General features: G+C 49.2%; 1 protein-coding gene across 2 annotated transcripts in view; it reads left to right on the top strand.

Annotated features, from left to right (window-relative positions):
• Positions 1–20281, top strand: part of LOC144163232 (uncharacterized) — a 52161-nt gene that overhangs the window by 23187 nt on the left and 8693 nt on the right. The window contains exons 1-6 of one of the 2 annotated variants that reach the window (XM_077694094.1): positions 1080–1231; positions 4297–4691; positions 7874–7979; positions 13477–13598; positions 14529–14688; positions 19978–20096. In XM_077694094.1, the coding sequence (XP_077550220.1) occupies positions 1210–1231; positions 4297–4691; positions 7874–7979; positions 13477–13598; positions 14529–14688; positions 19978–20096 (924 nt within the window). In that variant the 5' untranslated portion in view covers positions 1080–1209. Of the gene's footprint in view, positions 1–1079; positions 1232–4296; positions 4692–7873; positions 7980–13476; positions 13599–14528; positions 14689–19977; positions 20097–20281 lie in introns of those variants that run through there. The other variant, XM_077694095.1, reaches the window with a different exon arrangement.

Here is a 20281-nt window from a genome sequence, read left to right as displayed (position 1 = left end):
TCGCACCGATGCCCTTCAAGCAGTTCGCTTACTACGCTTAGTGAGCCGTAGCCCATGCTGGCCCAGAGTATTCACCTCCTTGCTGCACGAATTGCTCACAAGATTCTGATTGAATGGGTTCCGCGTGACCTACTGACGGCCCACTGCAAGGCAGGTGCAGCAGCCCGGCTAGCAGCCTCCATTCCATCTCCGACTTCCCCGTTAGAGCTGGACGATGCGACTATCCTGCTGACTAGAAAGGAACACCTCCGGCGCCGCACACATGCTCTAATCCCACCGTGTGCTGCCACCATCCACCCGTTCCTTACCCTGTGCCGAGGAGGTTGCGCTTAGGAGGATTCGGGTGGGAGTAGCCTTAACTCCCGCCGTGACCCGCCAATGACCTCACTTCCAAGATTGTTTTATAAGCCCCGGTTGCCCAGTTTGCCACCGCAGCGATGCAATAGCCGACATACACCACTTGATGTGGTCTTGCCTCGCTTTGCGTCCTACGAGACTGCGACATCTTGCGGCGACGGGCCTCCGCGTAGACGACGCATCCGCATACTACGCATGGATATATGAACCCCATCATCGTTCCCTACATTTTCATGTTCATCTAATCATGTTTCCTCATCATACCCCTTATCTATGACCTGTTGCAAAATAAACGCTTTTAAAAAAACGTCAACAGGTATACAATGCTCGGCCTGTCGACACGTTTATCGTCGTATACTATAGCTGCTGAATCGACGCTAATAAAATGCAAGGGAAAAAAAGCAAAAATTATCGAGGAACTATGGCCAAAAAACCGGCCAGTGACGGCCGGTTTTAAGTACGAACCGACATCTGGAGGCCTTGTATACTTGAGGGTGGCGGCTAAGAGTGTTATCGGCGCCCACAGTGTCCCGCGTTTTACTCAAGGGCGAAACGCCGGGACGCAGAAGAGCGCGAGGGTCTGGTCACGCGACACGGAGACTTCCGACGACATCACGTGGGTTTCAGAGACATCTCCTTATAAGGCCGGCCAGCTCGCATGGTCATTGGCCAGCCACCTGCTGACCACACGCTCATAGCACGTGGTATACTGACGAACAGACGGTCCTCGCTAATGTGCGTGCTTGCGACGATTTCTTACTGCCGATCACGGACGCTTTGACGAGACGCAGGAACGCTGTCCTTTGATCCTCCGTCGCTACTCTAGCGTCGCACGTCATTTAAAGAGGGGACATGGAAACGCCGCTGACAAGAGGTGAGGGCGTTTTGCTATGTGGTGTCTTCAGAACTGTATCCTTTTTCCAGCTCATAGTTTATTTTACCTTTGGCGGTTAATTCTGATACATTGATTGTGGGGTTTAACGCGGCGATGAGGCGCGCCGTAGTGGAGGGCTGACCACCCGGGGAACAATCTCGAACACAGTGCACGGCGTTCAATTCCGAAACAACTCGGATACTCACTTTATGGTGCCGTGGAGACAAAATACAACTTTTCTTAACTTGAAAGTTGTTGCCTTAGGTAACTGACTGCGTTCTATTGTAGGCGCGAAGTACGCTTTTTTAACCAAAAAAAGAAAACGCGAGAAAAAATGACAAACTTTCAAATTTCGCGCTGCAACGACGTATTAAGGGCACGAGTGACGTAATGTGGGGCGCACTATTATAAGCTGTTATCAGTTGGCGCGCACACTGCACGCCAGAATTCAAGTGATACGGCCAAATAGTAAACTAGAGGCCGCACTAAACCGTCGCCAGTCATGGTTCAGGGCGGTTACATGTATACAGGCTGGCGTGCGGCAATCACAAAAGCAACTGTGACGTCATTAGGAACTCGCCAAATGAGTGACTGGAGTGCCATCACTGCTTTATATGTTTTTTTCAGTATCTGCATTATTTGTCCTATGTTTGAGATCAAAATGGTGTCATTGCTATTGGGACAAATCAGCCGTCTTAACGAACCAAACTTGCATTTTGTCTTCATGGCCCCTTTAATCATGGGCTTGGCTCTTCCGCAGCGCTGATTCTTCAGCAGTTTATTGTGGTTATAGAATGGTCTTAAAAACCTGTTAAAAGATCGGTGTATGTTGGTGCGAGTTTGTTGCTGCCGCGTCTTGACTGCCTATCACCACAGTCTAGACGCAGCCAGGATCTAACCCGCGGCGCTGGATTTCGGCGCGCGTTAAAGATCCCCAGTGGCCGAAACTAATCCGGAGCCGTCCACGTGGACGGAGCGCCGTAGTTTCTATCGGCGCGCCTCATAGCCCGCCGTGCAGCATCGGCACGTTGAACCCCGAATTTTCGGATGGTGTCGCTTTACCTTTCTCCGTCACGATTTGTAATCATGTTGTTGTCTATGGTATCTAAAAGCTAGTTGAGTGGACAAGACGGTGACGGAAAGTATGGGCGACGCTGGTTGGCTGGCTGCATGAGCGGAAGCAAGGAAGGAAGAAAGAATGCCTGTTGAATGCCTGCTGTTTGTTGAATGCCTGCAACAGACACAGTGTGTACACTGCGCCCGGACGTAGCCAGTGGCCACTCGTCGATCCCGACATCACCCCTACTCGGTCCACCCCTTCGCTACTCGCTACGGGCTTGGACGCCGCTGCCCCGTAAGGGATCGAGGGCGTCGCCCCGCAGCTTCCGCTCCGGTGCTGCTTTTCGAGGGCCGCCAGGACCTGCTGGACGGCTGATAATTGGGTGTCCTTGTCATAACTGCATGCTTCTTGGATCCACGGTGGTAGGTCTGTCTTGGTTGCCGCCTCGTTAGGTCGCACTTCACAGTCCCACTGTAAGTGGGCGGTCGAGGCCCTAGCATTGTTACACAACAAGCACGTGTCGTCCGTATGAGTTCTGGCTGTATGTGTTTCATGACGACTGGGGTCATCAGTGAATTCGTCTGCGGCTGTCTGAACGTGGACGCTTCCTCCCTGGTTAGCTCGGGGTGAGGCGGTTCCCCAGCACCCGCCTACTATTTCTACAATATTTGGTGATACCCTGAAAGGTATCGTACCTGACCTTCGTCTCGGTCCACCACTCTGCAGACGGTTCCACTGCTGCCGCGCGGCCAGCTAATCCTCGCGCGACTGCGTTCACCGTCTCGTTGTGGTTGGTGGCGAGTTCCGATACCTCCTTCCCCACTGGGCTGTGATCTATCTCGATCAGTCGGTGAGGAAAGCCAGTTGCCGCGGTACCAAAGGTCGTCACAGTTCACGGTGCGCGCATGTACCTCAATGACCGATGGCCGTTGACCTCCTGCCTCTCTACGCTGTATGGCCATGCGATCTGTGCCTCGAAGCCGCTACAGCGGCCGCGCGTTCGCCAGGAAGCCGCGGCGGGGCCATGCCAGCCGTGCAATCTGGCAGGTAAGATGTTAGGCAGCGGCTCCGTATACACAGCAGTCTTATTTCAAGGCTGTTTTGCTACCTCGACCACATCGTTAAACAAAATAAAAATAAATCGCGGGCAGCGCCCATTTTTTGAATGCCATCGTGATCCTTTCATAACCCCTCGTGTGGGCGAGTAAAGATGGTGAATTTGGCTCGTTCATTCTTTCGGAACCAAACAGCGCTAACAGCAGGAGGAAGGAACGCAGATCACACAGCGCAACGCACAGCGCTGTGTCTTGTGAGTATACCACCTTTGGGCTTGTTAGTACTTGGCTCAGGCAGAGACAAGCGTAAATAAAGCCTAATATCTTTTTAATTGTTGAAGTGATGTCAAAATGTATTCTCCGAGATAAACGTGCACCACTACCCTGACGAGTTGGCACTTAGGGTACTTGTTACATAACCTTGAAATCGGAGGAAGGAGTTGCGGTCTCGGTTATGCTATGGCCTCCAACATTTATTGAGGGCGCGGAAGGCCCGGCCGGAACTTGGGGCAGCGAGCACAAGCACCGCCCAGAATCGTGTTAGATCTCTGTGTGGCGCTCGGCACCGCTGACGCGCCAGTCCTCGCATCGCTGATGATGATGGTAGGACGCCGTTGGTGATGATGATAATGACGCTGATAGTAGGGGAAGTTAACGCCACTACAAAAGAAAACGACAGCGCCGCAGACGTCCCTCTTTTTTCCAAAACTTGGGTTTTACTTTCAAAAAAGATTTTTAACCGTTCTAAATTTCCTATTTACAGAAGCCTGTAAATAAATAAGATCTTTTTTCATACCCCTTATGTTTTGCCGACCCCTGTTTGAGTATGTACCGTTCACCAACTAAACGTCGTCATCATCGTCATCATCGAGGTTTGTCTACTCCCCTGCTGGTCCTGTCTGACGAGCTGTTGCTTTCTTCCGCCATTTCTTTCGTCCTCCGCCTGGAAGAAAGTGAAGCGAAGATGGAGCTCGATGTTCATCGTGACGAAGGCGAGGCGGCGGCCCCAGCGTCGCTGCCTGGCAAAGGTCGGGGCAGGGCCAGGCGCCTGGCCACCCCAGAAGCCGTGGCCTCGCCAACGGAACAGCTCCGGCAGCAGCAGACGCCGGTGCAGCCGGCCACCCCGCCACCCTCGTGCTCTGTTGGGCGAGGCCGCGGTAGACCTAGTCCCCTGAAGACCCAAAGGGTCACTCAGCCACCAGGATCGCCCCAGAGTGGTGTCGTCCAGCGCCAGCCGACGCCGGAGGCAACCGTTGGGGCGGCCGCCATTACAGTGACCGACCATGCGCCGGAATCTACCCTCAACGCGGAGACAAAAGCCGATGGGCAGAACTGCTTGAAGGAGGTAAGTTCCAGAAGCTTTGCGCTGGGCGGCTGGAAGGGACAGAGAGAGTGGTCCGTAAATACTGACGAGGTTGGCCTGGAAAGAAGCCTGGCTTTCTACGCCAGATGGTTAAAAAAACTAATAACAAAAGTTAGGTGACGATGATTCACATGCTTACACAGAGCTATTTATAGACACTGGTCCAGTCCTGTATTTCTGGGGCTGGTGGGGTTACTTCCATAACTGGGCAAATTACCTTTCTTCGTCGTAATCTGAGCTATTATAGGTCGGAATGGCCTGTCGAGGAATCCAGTGGGAAATGCTGGGAGCCTAAAATTGCGCTTGAAAATAAGTTCGCTGAACTAACCTATGCTGAACGAGGTATCATCATCATCATCACCACCAATACTAGCCTATCTACGTCCACTGCAGGGCAAAGGCCTCTCCCATTAATGTCCAACTATCCCGGTCCTCTGCTAACTGCGACCAATTTATCCCCGCAAACTTCTTGATCTCATCTGCCCATCTAACTTTCTGCCGCCCCTGCAACGTACGCTTGCCTTCTCTAGGGATCCACTCTGTTACCCTTAATGACCAATGTTTATCTTGCCTTCGCATTACATGTCCTGCCCACGTCAATTTCTTCTTAATTTCTACTAATATGTCCTTAACACGCGTTTGTTCCCTGACCCAATCCGCTCTCTTCTCAGTGTCCCTTAATGTTACACCTATCATCTTCCGTTCCATTTCTCGCTGAGTCGTCCTCAATTTAGGTTGAACCCTCTTAGTGAGTCTCCAAGTTTCTGCCCCGTAGGTGAGTACCGGTAAGATGCAGCTGTCATACTTTCTTCAGGAACAATGGTAGACTGCCATTCATTATCTGAGAACGAGGTACAGTGCTTGTGTATAGTTGTACCATTTCAAGTGCGCGCTTTCGGTTGCTCGCAAAACGCCGAGGTGCGAATGACGTCTTTCCTGCTTGTTATAGACGATAGTTTCGGAAATAAAATTGTGTTTCGTGTCGAAACTGTTGGGTGCTGAACGGGAAATGTTTCCGTCGCATTTAGACTTGCTTGATGACTGCGTGTCACCATGAAACGAAGTGCTTGATAAGATTAGCGTGCGCCGGTGGCAGACGCGCTGTCATACCGGCCGGGCGGATGGGGCCGGGTGTATAATCGTTGGCGCATGGGTAGAGTGGGCGTGTACGCGCGATGACTGGAACTGCAACGATGTGCCTGTGACCGTCGCTGCTTCCGGAGCAACACCCCGCCGAAGGCATTAGAGAGTTTTAGCAGAGTCCTTCAATGGTTCTCTGGTCATGAAACCCCTCGGTCAAGTTTCGTACGGGGACAAAGGCTACCGCGAGTGGCGCTACCGCAGATCGGAGGGCATCGGGCGGCCGCCACTGCTCTGTAGCCAGACCGGCAGGCAGAAATACAGTAGCAGCATGCCCGTTCGCAGCAATTTTTTTCGCCACTCACAAAATGACAAGTCCATTTGAGCGGCCTACGACACGCAAAGCGAAATCGCACTGCTGATAAGGCGGCGAGCGTCTGTTTTAACGTACTCCGTGGTCCGTTCCCTGCCAAACGCGCTCTGACCACGCCCCCGGCTGTCCTCCGATCGACACCAGCGCCGCGGCGCGGCAGCGAAGGAAGCTCTCCCATAGCATGACGGCGAAGTTTCATGACCAGAAAGGCATTGAAGGACTGGTTTTAGCTAGCCGTTTTCGACGGTCCGCTCCGGTATCGGCGGCACGCTCAGCGCAACCGGAGCCAATGCCGTTCGTGGCCGAGCGCGCCACGCATGCGCAATGGCGCTCCCGCTCGCTATCGGAGCGGAGCGGACCGTGAAAGACGGTCAGCTAAAACTTTCTATTAGGGAGTTTTAGCTGACCGTTTTCGACGGTCCGCTCCGGTATCAGCGGCCCGCTTAGCGCAACCGGAGCCAATGCCGTTGACGGCAAGGCGCGCCACGCATGCGCAATGGCGCTCCCGCTTGCTATCGGAGCGGAGCGGACCGTGAAAAACGGTCAGCTAAAACTCGCTATTATCGGGGAGTGCTTGTGTGCTACCGGCATCGTTCCTCGCCGCCAACCATAAACCCCTGGGAAACGTGAGTGCGCTGGGATTCTTGTTCGTCGCACACCACACTAGAGCCGTGTCCTAGACATTCTAATTTGCTTTTGAGAGAAAATTAGGTACGGCAGTTCGCGTTAAATGCCGCGTTGGTGTTCCTCGCGGAGTGACCCGAGGCTTATAACTGTATCGCCCTTGGGGAGAAAGATTCCTGCATGCAGCTATCATCATCATCAGGGGCGGATCCAGGTTTTTCCTGAGGGGGGGCGGGGGGGGCGGTCGACTTCTAACAGTGATGATGACTGTGATTATGATGAGGACGAGGATAGTGGCTTTTTTATTCACCGAAGTTTTTGATACCCAAAAATACAAGAAGTAGAAAAATCGGCAGCTAGACTTTTTCTATAACCTGAGTGGTCATCTTATTGGGGGTATAAATTCCAAAATTAAGGGGGGGGGTCAGGACATCCGGACCCCCCTCTGGATCCTCCAATTATCATCATCATCATCGTAGTGCCAAACAAACGAACAGTGTATAGTTACGGCCGACTACGACACCAGAGCTGCCAGATCCCGGGGGACGCTCGTGTTTCAAGGATTTCCAAACACATTTTGGCCTCATTGGGACGCAACTACTTCAGACACCAGCCTTGAGCGTCGGTAGAGTTTTCATATTGAAGGGGGCGAATGCTTTTAATTTGGGGGAGAGAGGGGGAGGGCGGACGCAGGGGGATTGTGCTGATGCGGCTTGGGGTGAGGGAAGGGCCCTTTGGCACCCCCCCCCCCCCCCCTTCCTGCCGACCCTGATGCCACCAGCTAGATATGAAAGCTACACTGCGGGTGGCAATCCTTTAGCGCGCCGCACCTTTTGGCTTTGCTGGTTGTATAGTTCCACCACGTGGCACCCACTAATGTTTCTATAGAAAAGTGGCGACAAGGGATGATCCCCGGCGAGCTTCCCGTATCCAGCATTGCATGTGCATCAGAACCAGGCGTCGGCGCGCATACCCACCGTACAAGTCCTTGTAGAGTATCCCGCTAGTGCTTCCGGAATTGACGATAAGGGGCTGGTATCGTTCCGAGTACTTACGTTCGCATGTAATCGGCAATTATTCCCTGCAGGGCAGTGCCCATCTGGTGGGGAAGGAATCTGGGAAGCCTGGACGTCAACGCAGTACCGGGGACGCCACCTCTATGACGCCGACTGTGCAGACCGAGGGGCCCCGAGGTATACTTTACCGAGCTGCTGCACCTGGCATTTTCTATACCCCCCCCCCCCCCCCCCCCCCCCTTTTTTTTTTAAACCGCGAATCTGTTCCTCCAGCCCCTCTATGCATCCCCCGCATGCGTGCATTCCCAAGAGAACATGGTAGCTGGTCCCAACTGGTTTATAGTTAAATTCGAAACTTGAACTAGCTGGTCATTTAACCATAAACCAGCTGGGATTAGTTACATTTTTTCTAGGGTTCCAAAAGGACATTGAGGAAGGAAAAGGTTAGCCCTTCCAGCCCTGGAATTTTATTTCGAGAAAAATTTGTTTTTCTGTGTGTTTTCGTAGTGTTTGACCTCAGAAGCACAGAAACGGAAAATTGCGCTGATAGTGCCAGTATTTATTAATTTACGGGCATGAAAATTAATTAGCTAGGTAATTAGACAAGCCGTTTCTTTCAGGTACTAAATCTTGGCTTTGGGCTAGTTGGGTACACATGACACCTTAGGAAACAGCTCAAACAGACACGAGCGCTCGAGTCTGTTTGCCCTCTCTCTGTCCGAGTATTTCGAGCTGTTTCCTAAGGTTATTTCAGGTAGAAAGAAAACGAATTAGTATCCCCCTAAAACCTACATATGACACCCTGATCCTACAGGAAGAAAATAGAGCTGGTAGTGACGAATAGCATTTGCAGATTTGTCGACATTTTGGCATAGCGTCCAGATCCACGAAAACTAAACAGTGGTGGTGTCTCTCGCAAGAGGCATCTTTGAAGAACTCTTGCCCAGAAAAACTAATTAGTTTTTGTTTTGTTGTCGTTGCGCCTTCGAGAACTCCTGTTGCAGCCAGCGCCACCTATAAGTTTTCAAATCAAACAACAGTTATGTGACGGGTTTCATAAAACTTTATATCATGAAATGAAGAAATAAGACTATTTAGAACAGTGAATAGGATTAATTGAACAAACAAAACTTCTGAAACGAACTGGTAAGCAGCGGCCGTTAGGGGCGCTGCTTACCACAGGAGTTCCTCAGCAGAAATTTTCTTCGCAAAAGAAACCCCCGTAATCGGCCCCGAAGACTTCTATTACACTGTAGTCGGGCTTTCGCCGCCGGTGCTACGACACTGTTGCCAGAGGCCTTGTGAAAAGCCGCGTGACACCAAGCACAGTTCTCCCACTGAGCCGATGGCCAGCGGGCCTTGTTGGGAATTGCGTAGAAGAGAAAGACGCACCTCCTGGCACCTAGGGCATGGGTATCATCATCATTGTGGATTACTCTGTCATCTCCATTAAAGACGTTCGTTCGGGGGTCTCACGGCTCCGTTTTCATGGCAGCTAGACAGCAACGAGGTGGTGTCGCTCTGCAACAGGCCTTTCCTGAACTTTCGAGCCTCAACGCCAGGGGTGGTACCAAGGCACACCCTCGGGTATTGGTGGTACCCTATCCTGGAAACGACTGTGTAGGGGGAGACATAGAGTTGGGGGAGAGGGCGCGGTGCAGCAACAGCCGAGACGCGGGAGATGGCGAGAGGGTGGCGTCGGTGCTCGGCTCTGCATGAGCACTGCGAAATGGGGGAGAGGGAGGCCGCGGAGCGACGAGGGCGTGCCGAATTATGGGCGAGTGCATGTGCACCATAGAGTTTCTCTGCGCCTGTAAGCCATGTCGTCGTGGGGGTTCATGGGAAGACCCCCCTTTTTGGCTTGGGCTTGGCATGGTAATTGAATTCTTAAATGGTTTTGGGGCCCTATTCTCGACTGCACAAATTGCCGGCAATTCGCTATGTTTGCCGGCAATTTGCCGAAAGTCTTTTCTGATTGGCTTTTAATTTTGGTCACGTGCTTCCGGTTGACAAAACGGTTGTGTGTGCTGTCGTCATTTTGACGTTTCATGACGTTTACGGGCACCAGTTCTAAAGTTTGCCTTATTTTTCTTTACTGAAAGGGCATAATTCTTGGCCGGCAATGAAAAAGTAGACTAAATGCGCCGGACATGACAACGTAAGCCTGTCTTTGCTATTCAACAACAATACTGCTTGTAATGCACACCCTCTTTGTGATTGGCTGAGAAGGCGTGACGTAATTTAAACAGTTGGCGGGAACGATCACGTCATGCATTGGCAACTTCAGCCTGCGTAAAAGTGACGTAATGCTACGTAACAGCCTAAAAATGGCGGCTGTTTTTATCGCAAAATACAAGCAAAATAGGGCGAAAAATGGCCCCGGCGTTCGGCGCCCCGAAATGTCCGCCAATTTGCAGCAGGCGCAGTTTCGCTTGCACGCTGTTTAAAGCATGTTTCCTACCGAAACAAATTATAGTTTCAACCGTGCTTCCAAGTCAGCGATCATGGAGCATACAAATAACGTGCAGTATTTTGCTTTTATGTTTGGCAATAAAATAAAAATTATTTGTTTGGTGTAACCGCAACATAAGAGGGCAGTACAAGCCTCTCCATGACAGAGAACCCAATGCATGGCATTTGTCCATACTCGTCCTAGTAAGCTGTTGGGTCACATGATCGGATTCAAGAGAAAAATAGCAAAGAAAAGTGACTCTTTGGTTGCTTTGTTTCATTACAGCGCTGATTGAAGTCGAAATTGACGAATGAGTGAATCGGTGACATCAGTGCGCTCCGCGGTTATCAGGCGTAGCGCTTCGCTGCTCTTATGTGTCAGAAGAGATGGTTGCGGCCGTCTTTTTCTGTGATCACGCCATAAACTTGTAACATAGCAGCAGACGATGGCGTGGCGGCGGTGGCTGGCGGCAGGGAAGGTGATAACGCAACAAAGCTTGCATTGAAGCAGAGAGCCTATGTTACTAAAAGCGATTGAAAGAAATAAATAGATACGGTAAAAAAATTGTGTGATGTTCTTTAGCTCGACATCCGCCTTTCGCTCACTTTTAAATGCAGAGCATTTCTTTAACTCACGATGTCACCCGTTCTAGTTGTCCGTAGTAGTCCGCACCCCTCCCCCTACACTATATAAAAAATAATACTTACCGGCGCCTGGTTTCGATCCCACGACCCTGCGGGCGGAACGCAAGGTACATGGTGGTCTACCCACTGCGCCACAAAGCCTACACAGAATGGAGGGCTACGAACGCGCCTTATATCCTTGACTCATTCAAACTACGTCAAGAAGCTGCTGATACAACGCATTCACTACCTGTGGGCGGAACGCGAGGTACATGGTGCTCTTCCCACTGCGCCACAATAATCATACCCACCTGCTAATAAATGATGTCACGTGACCACGTAATTACGTCTCCTCATTTAATTACAATACAACAACGAACAGCAACAAGTGCAACAACATTAACGTAACGCAAACTACTTAACGTCGTGCGACCCCGGAAATGCTCTGCATTTGATCGTGCCCCTCGCGAGGGGGATGTTCATGTTTTTCTTTTTGGATCAACGTTACTCGATCGCCTTGTGGTATTGACGCCAATTTTGACCTCCAGAAATGTGTTTTTCTTGTCAGCCTCAACTACCGTCTTATTTTTTATAGTACATGCCAAGTGTTTTTATACCTTTCTTGTACAATATTTGATACCTTGGTTGCGATCTTTATGAGTGAATCGTTAAATTACACTGCATGTCGTCATAACTATAGGTGCCGCACGTCACAGATTGCTTACGTCGTGCTTACGCAAAAAATTACCGGCAATTTGTGTAGTCGAGAATAGGGCCCTTGCTTTCTTCACTATGCATTAACAAGGTTTACAAGCTACAAGGAAGCCGAAATTCTCCTTGTTCTGTGGTATCCGTGTTCGGTGAAACAGCAGGCAGCGCATGATCGTACCTGACGTTGCTCATGCCGCAGAGTATGCCGCCGCGAAATTTGTTGCCGACGAAAAGAAGAAACAAAACGTACTTCGACGAAGACAAGATACGACCATTGGGATACGACAGATACGGGCGCTTGTATGCGTCCTATCTTGTCATCGTGCACGACTGTCTAACGCTACGTTTTCTTTTTTGTTTTTAAACTAGTTGGCGGCAGGCGCACCGGTTCACCACGCAGGCAGCGTTTTAAGAGGCACGCTCAAAAACCTTTCCAAACTCTTCAAGCAAGTTATTATTTGCAATAATGATAAAGTGAATAAAATCAGAGTCTCTAATGACTTTCCCCCCAAAATATTAACCTTGTTCATAACTACAACCTTGGCCTGCGGAATAGCAGGCACAACCGTTCCGGCAAAAATACGCTTTACTTCGTTTTTCCTTAGTTTTAAAACAGCCTGTCTTTATTTTCCACTTACATAATTGCCCACTATTCTTCGCGTTTTTGTGGCACTTTGTTTAAATTAGCTGCCACTAAAACTTTTCAATCCAAGCCAATGATGAAACAAGGCGAGCGCAATCTATAATGGCGGTCCATGACGACACAAACGGCCTTGATGTGAGCCGCATAGACGCTAGCGCCAGATTCCTCTCTAGTGTATATTGTAAGAAACTCTATGCTGTACACGGCCGGACTCGACTCTCCTCCTCCCGCGCTCGGGAGGAGGAGAATCGAGTCCGGCCGTGGAGTGTGTGGCACCTGGGCTCGGCGCAGCATTACAGCCGCGAAAAAGGGGGAGGGTGCGACGCAGCAGCAGCGAGAAGCTGGAGAAGGGAGAGGGTGTGACGTCGAACGCGACACAGCCGCTCCCGCTGCCAATCGCGGGGACACCGTCGACCGTCTAGACGCAGCAGCTTCAAGCAGCACTCCTTTGCACTGTGCCCCAGTCAATCGTGGTTTGTTGCGGAAATGTGAGCAACCCAATGAAACCGTAGTGGCTTCACTGGGTATCCGCCAGAATACATGCAAATGGTTCAGCACACGATTCTTTTCTCCCCCGTGAAGAGGATTGATTGGTTTACAAATGTAAGCAGAAACAGTCGTGATTGGGAAGAAAAGCACATGAGACTGAAATTTAGCTTCAAACTTCAAATAGCATTCAGTTTCTATTGTAAAACACTATGAGTCCGACTACTTGCACTCTGCTACTTTTTTCAGCCGAGGTCTTTCTGCGTAGATCAGGCAACATGTGCATGTGCTCAGTGCTTGCGTGCACACGTGCATGCATGTGAGTAATCTTTTTTTTCCCTCTTTAAATCGGAGTTAAATAGGGAGAATAGCCTTGACACATCTAACTTGCAGTGCAAAGAGTAGGCCACTGTCGGTAGCATCAGTTCTTCATTCACCCAAGATATGCGAAAAATGCAAAGCGCTTATCTAAGTGTGCGTCTTTTGCATTAAAAGTTTGTAAAAGTCAACAATTGTGGTTCTTTTCTATGTTGTCAGTTTTTTTTTTTTGTGTGTGCCGTGAGCATTATGGTTTGCCAACTGGCCAGCGCTTTCACACTCCTAAGTGTAAAGCAGGTATTCCAGCCTTTCTACACCGTCTCCTAGGTGGCACTTTCTCCTGGTGGTCCTGACAAAGACAGGCTCCTTTGTCGAACATTTTGTCCTTTCATCGAACCATCCCTTTCCTCTGCTATTAACTCGGAGTTCGCTTTCAAACAGGGCAGGCCGCGAGCGGCGGCCTCTCCCAGGCACAGCGAGCCTCGGCTGTCCAAGGCAGCGCCAACATCGTGCGCCAGGAACAAAGTCAAGGCGCGTCCATGGCCAGGCTGAAAGTGGAGCAGGTGAGGTGGGCGTTAGATCACCCACTTAGTGAATAGGCGTGCCTCTGTGCAGTGGTTTGTGCACCTTCTTATACCCATTCACGTGGTCATAGAGAGCTAGTGTAATTGTCAGTCGCCCTGCTATCACAGGTAAATGTCCGCACTGCCGCGGCTGGCTTTTCTGATGAGGGGAAAGATTGTGGCAAATCATCGGGTGATTGTGTTGCATGCAATAAACACCTGCAGTTCTCAATACTATCCACTTGACTGTTTGCTCGACGTTTCCTTCTTTTTGCGATAATAGAGTAGAATCAAATTATTTTCAGTTCGGACAGTCGTAAGTGTAGCGAATCGATTTCCCACCTTTCAGCCTTCCAGCATGCCTAGCATAAATGCCTTGCTTGACATACACGCCTTCGACCAATGACCTTGAAACCCTCAACGCCATCGACTAATGACCTGGAAACCCTCAATGCTGATTAAATAATATCCATAACATCGACTGGCTAGTAATCTAGATTTAGATTAAAACAGATTACTAACGAGTCGACGTTAGGGTCATCAGTAAATCAGCCTTGAGTGTTTACAGGTTGTTAGTCGGCGGCGTGTATGGCTTGCGTGGTCTGTGGCACATATCCTGGCTTCGAATGACCTCACATAACTCGAAAATCTCGTCTGTCACAATATTATGACCTCGACATAGTCGAAGGAACCAGGGCTATCTGTAATGTTCTCAGCATGAATGGAACGCGTCACAGAAACAGTTAAACAGTTGAATAGAAGTGCGGTGCACCTTGTTCTTTTCTTGAATTGTTGCCATTGGGGTCCCGTCTAAGTCGCCAGAACACTTGCCCATGTAGTAGGCAGTAAAGAGACTCACAGCTATATGACCTTAACTTGACAAGCAAGAGATCCGGGTTCTCAATTAGCACTCATGTGTCTACTGTTCAGGCCGAGAAAAATGCGGCGAAGCTCCGCCCGCAAACCAGTGGCACGTCGGACTACCTCGCGCAACTTGATCCATGCTGCGTCGGCAAAGGTGACCAAGGCACTTCGGCCGCTGAAGGCGACCACTTGCCTCCAAGACAGCTCATTGAGACAGCCATCAATGGTAAGGGGGAACATAAACTTTTTCGTTCCACTTTTTTTTCCAAGTGCAAGTTTACCTACAAGTTGAGAGGGGAATTTGATCTTGATATCTATAAACTTGTAAAATCTGGTTTGGCAAAATTTATATTCTACTGTATGTGATACTGAAAACGGTTTACATGCTTCTGATAATTATATACGGTACAAGGTTAGCCTAAATTCTATATTTTAACAGCCTGCAAAGGACAACTGGGGGCCTTCCTTGGAGTCCCGTGTCTTTAAATGCTAACGAAGAAATGTCCACGTAGTTAGCAATATTTTGTGAATTGCTGAACAGCTGGAAAAACAAAGATTTGTTGCAGACGATTTAGATGATGCATCATTTAAAAGAAAATTAGCTGCAGGTTATCGTTCAATTTTGTTTTAGTTTATCAAATTTTGACTGTTCTTTAGTTTTTGTACTAGTCATCTGGTGTTTTCAGTTCCCCCTCCCTTCTCCACTTAAAGGAGCTATGAAGAGAAAATGCAAGTTGGTTCTATTCGAAAGATTTCGTGTTTTATAGTGCCCCCAGCGCTTGTCCGGATACAAACGGTGCTTTATTCACTGAGAAATTAAACAATTTAGGTTAAAATTTTGATTTTCCCGCTCAATCGTGCGCTTTCGTGGTCCCAAATGACATCACAGGAACCGACCGCTCTGCAGCCTAGAGTACCTTCATTCACGCATCCGCCGTACAGGGTAGAGACACGTATACGCTGGCGCCGCCATTTTCGGTTGCTCGCTCGCCGCCGAAGCAAGTCATTGTGTCAAAACCGCGCTAAAATTATCACCGCAACGCGGTTTACTGAAGAAGTTTGAATCATATTGTCTGTTTCGCGTTGCTAGGTCTCGTGGTAAACAAAAAGAATAACGCGTTGAGCCCGTTGGCCCAATTGCGGCGGCACGGGACCGTTCAAAGGTTGTCTCCACCCTGTACAGCGGTGTTGGTTTGTTCCCGCGTTTCTTTACGTTCCGTAACCTAGATGGCGCCACCATACCGTGGCAAGCGTTTGGTTTGTTTTTGCCCGCATTTAAACCTGGTTTGTTTTTGTTCTGGGAGAAAATATTCGTTCCCTGAAACAGTGCTCGCTCGACAAATGGGGTCACGTAAGACACCGTTGCTTGCGTCAATCGGCCAGTGTCGTCTGAGACAACCCCAAGCCCCGTAGTGCTGTGCAGCTAAACCAAGCATGCTGTGCGCAGTACGAACAGCAGAACGCATCAGTACTTCCATGTTTACATGTGCTTTCGTAACTTCCACTGTTTGTCCCATCATTCTTATTGCTTTGTAAAGAATGTGCCCTAAATTTAAGCGCAAATCGCTCGTTCGTCTAGTTTGTAAGCTCTACCTAATTTGCGTCTGCTTCTGCCAGCCTCCGCCAATCGCAGAGCTTAGCTCATGTGACATCATAGGTTCTGTTGCGGGAAATGAGCTGGTGGGTCGCATGACCATTCCCGTTTTTCCTAATTATGTAGCTTATTTGAGCGAAGTTTACGTTAAAAGTGGTGTCAGTATGATTCTAACGAGACAATCTTTTGAATGAACCAAACTTGTGTTTTCTCTTCATGGCTCCTTTAAGTTATGTCCCCTTTAAATCAAAACTTTTTCTCGCCGTGCGTTTGCTTACCGTAGGCGGTATGTATCGCCCTTTCTCTTCCTTTAAGTCCCCTTGAAGTCGAAACTTTTTCTCGTCGTGCGTTTGCTTCCCACAGGCGCTATGTATCCCCCTCCCTCCCCCCACTTAAAGGGGTACTGACACAAAATTTTGAAGGCGAGATAACTTCGGAGGTATATTGGTGGGAACACATATACATCATCTGCAAAATATCAGCGGCGAATACAGCCTAGAACATATTTAAAATCAATTTTAAAGTGTGCGGAACACAAACGAGCAGCCAGAAGAAGACCACGCGCAATCGACATCCCGTGGATATTGTGTAAATAAACAACATCCAAACACGTCACGAGTTTGTGTTTGCCGCTTCCGCACTGCCGGCGTTTTGCGCCGGCTCGCCCGGCTCGCCGCTCCAATCGGAGGGCCGGAGGGCGGAGCTTCTGCTTTCGAGAACGAACGACCCGATTGTAGGTGGCGGAGGCGCCGTGATTTCGTCGGCTCATCGCGCAGCTGGCCGCGACCAATGTACGTTCTACAGCGATTCCAGGCACTCTGTTTCTATTACTTTTTATTTACATTGGATGCGAAAACGCGCCGGAGACACGAAAAGCCCACTGAGCGAGCCGCACGGTCGCTGTGCCGGCGGCGGCCACGGCCGCGAAGTGGCCCAGGCCGGCGCAGGTAGCTCGAGTGATAGGTTGCTACCGCTGCCAAGTCCCAGCCATGGCAGCTTATATGAGAAAGGAGTTAGTGATGCGATGGCGGGTTGCATTAAAAATTGTTATCTGCACCGCTTACGAGAGCGGCAATCGAATATCCGCCGCAGTGCTAAGCCGAACACATCTGTAGGCGGAGCTGTAGGAAGACCGGCCGGCTGCTCCCAGCGCGTCTTGCCACCCACTGTCTCGAGCGTCGCGCGTCGTTCTTTAGCCGCGATAGCATTAGCACTCGCAGCGCCTGCGTCACGTCCACGGTCGCTCTTTAATTAAGCGGCTCACGAGATCAGTACGCGGCGGCATTCGCAGAAACTGCCGGCGATGCGGATTCGACAGTGCTACGCCAGCTCTGCTCTGTGATATCCCTCCGACAGTCACGTGGTCAGCTTTGTTCACACAAAATCCTTCGTTTCGCGGCACCCGCTGAAACCGAAACTGCGACTGGCCGCATTGAAAATGCCTCTAATTAAACAACCGTCGCACGCTGAAGCAAATGAGGTTTCTACAGGTTATAAGTAGGTCACTAGCTACTTATCGCAACAGAAAAAGCTCAGTTCCCCTTTTAAGAAGTCCCCTTTAAGTTAGATCTTTTCTCGCCATGCGCTTGCTTCCCATAGGTGCTGTGTATCCCCCTCCCTCCCCCACTTAAGTCCCCCTTAAGGGCACAGGGTAAGCCCCATACTTCCCATGCATTTTTGGCCATATTGATGTACATTTTTCTCGGCATCTAAGAAAGGTATCTACATAACTTATATATCATTTTCTTTCAAATTTTGCGCTCTTTTAACTGTACCAGAATTATGAACATTCCTAAAAAATTCAGTTTTTTATAATTTTTTGTCCGTTAGTACCTAAATTTTGGCATTATTTTAGTATTAAAAGTTGTGTACCAAGAAAGCTGTTACGTGCATATTTTCAATTCTAGTACAGCAGGTGTGACAAGTTATGTAGATGACAGGAAAAAAAAATCAGCTCGTTGTCTTGTAAGATATAGGAAATAATGGTACCTATGTAAAAAAAAAAACATTGTTTTGAGATAATTGAGTTTAAAGTAAAAAAAGAGGTGAAAAACAATACTTTTTTGCCATAAACACCACTGGAGCCATTTATTTAAAAAGCACCAGCTTCATAATCACTGTCAAAGTCATTTTTTCACTTTTCACCCGGTCGTCTGTCCTTCCTTGACTATTTTGTGCACCATCGTACAGATCTGTTCACAAAGTATTCTGCTTGTGGTCAACCTCTTAAGCCACTTGATGGTGGTGTGGCGCCCAGGTTTTGGTCTGAATGATTTCAAAATGCTGGCTCATGCAATGCTTCATCATTTAATGAAAGAACAGCATCTAATGTTGCAATCATTGGAGTGTGAAGCCCAAAAAAGATGTTTTTTTGTGCGCAGCTTCGAAGGGCAAATGTGGAAAAAACGTGCAACAGGGTCTTTGGATTGCCCTCACTGAAAAATCAGCTATGCAATGGTTGCTAAGCAATTTCCTAATACAGCCTGTTCCAGAAAAGCATTTTGATCTGAAACGGGAAGTTTTTTGATGAAAAAAAATGACAATAAACCCTGAGAACATTCTTAAGAGGATGTGGGCACTTACTACTTGCTTACGGGAAAACTGCTTTTTAGCGAGAAATAAGACTTTTTAAGGCAAGTGTGGATATGGAAAATGTGCACAATTAAGGAACTGAACTTCCCGAATTGCGAAGAAAAACAAAAAGTCATTTTTTCAAAATTTCGCCTTACCCTGTGCCCTTAAGTTGAAACTTTTTCTCGCCGTGCGTTTGCTTCCTATAGGCTGCATATATCTCACTCCCTCCCCCACTTAAGTTCCCCTGAAGTCGAAACTTTTTCTCGCCGTGCGTTTGCTTCCCGTAGGCGCTATGTATCCTCCTCCGTCCCCCACTTAAATCCCTCTGAAGTCGGAACTTTTTCTCGCCGTGCGTTTGCTTCCCATAAGTGTATGTATCCCTCTCTCTCCCTCACTTAAGTCCCTCTTAAGTCGAAACTTTTTCTCGTCGTGCGTTTGCTTCTCATGGGCGCTATGTATCCCCTCCCTCCCCCACTTAAGTCCCCCTTAAGTCGAAACTTTTTTTCGTCATGCGTTTGCTTCCCATAGGCGCTATGTATCCCCCTCCCTCCTTTATCACAAAACATTTCTTCAAAGACCATGGATATGTTAAACTGTTGACAGAGAGGACACGCAAAGTCCGCTGCAGGCAGCTTGAGTTCTCCGTTCGAATGCTTAGCTCCCACTAGGGGCCGGACGCAGTCTTGAGTGGCAAATTTACGCAGCGTACGCGCTGTACGAGGCCGATGTTGTCGTTACCGGAATGCTGTCCGACGCCTCCACCGACGAGATACCTAGTGGACGATGTAGCTGATTTTGCGGACAACGGGGAGCCTCGAGAAGTACCTACAACTGCAGAAACAAGAAAAATGCTGTGCATGCTTCACAGCAAGGTAGCGGTAGCGACAAACGATTGATGCAATGCATTGAGTAGCTTGAGAACGCCTTTCAGGGGGCCAGGCATACAAACGCCCAACATGCGAGCATCACGCAGTTCTTCCACAATTATAACAATTGGTTTTTCCTGCGAAATATCTTGCCTTTATTACGAAGCCCCCTGTTCATCGCAGCGTTTGTTACCAGCACTAGCTTTCATTTCAGTGACCTGGCCACAAATTTTTGGCATTTCACATAACTCAAAGCCCATGTGCACTTATCTTGAAATTCGCAACAAATGTTACGAATTTGAGTTAACGAGGGATTTTCGTATGTATAGACACACACACTCACACACACACACTTGCACACGCACGTGCTCGCATGCACGCACATATTACATACCATATACTGTGCTCCATTCCTGTAGCTTTGTTACATTACCAGGTGCCTTTAACCGTGCTGCTTGCATTTCGAATTTCCCGCCCACAGACCCCGACTCCATGGATGCTGAACAACTGAAGCGGCTGGCCTGCAGCGTCGTCAAGGCAGCCGCAGTGAGAATCGCCAACGCGGAACCGGCCGCTTTTTTCTGCCAAATGATCATTTCGGTACGAATCACTGTGCCCCTGTTTGTGTGTGAAGCACCCATTGCCAATATGCAGTTTTTAAAGCGAAAGCTTTCTTAGTGGGACCGATGGCGTCCTGTAAAAAACTAACGGATTTTCTTATAGACCGGTCGGCCGACCCAAAAGCTCTCATAAGATCTCTGGACTACATGGCGCGTGCGTGAAAC

This window comes from Haemaphysalis longicornis, unplaced genomic scaffold, assembly GCF_048455015.1.
Source record: "Haemaphysalis longicornis isolate Haplotype H1 unplaced genomic scaffold, Haemaphysalis longicornis Haplotype H1 scaffold_12, whole genome shotgun sequence".
Taxonomy (NCBI): Eukaryota; Metazoa; Arthropoda; class Arachnida; order Ixodida; family Ixodidae; genus Haemaphysalis; species Haemaphysalis longicornis.
Note: the sequence above shows the minus strand (reverse complement) of the source record. Positions and strands in the feature narration are given on the sequence as shown.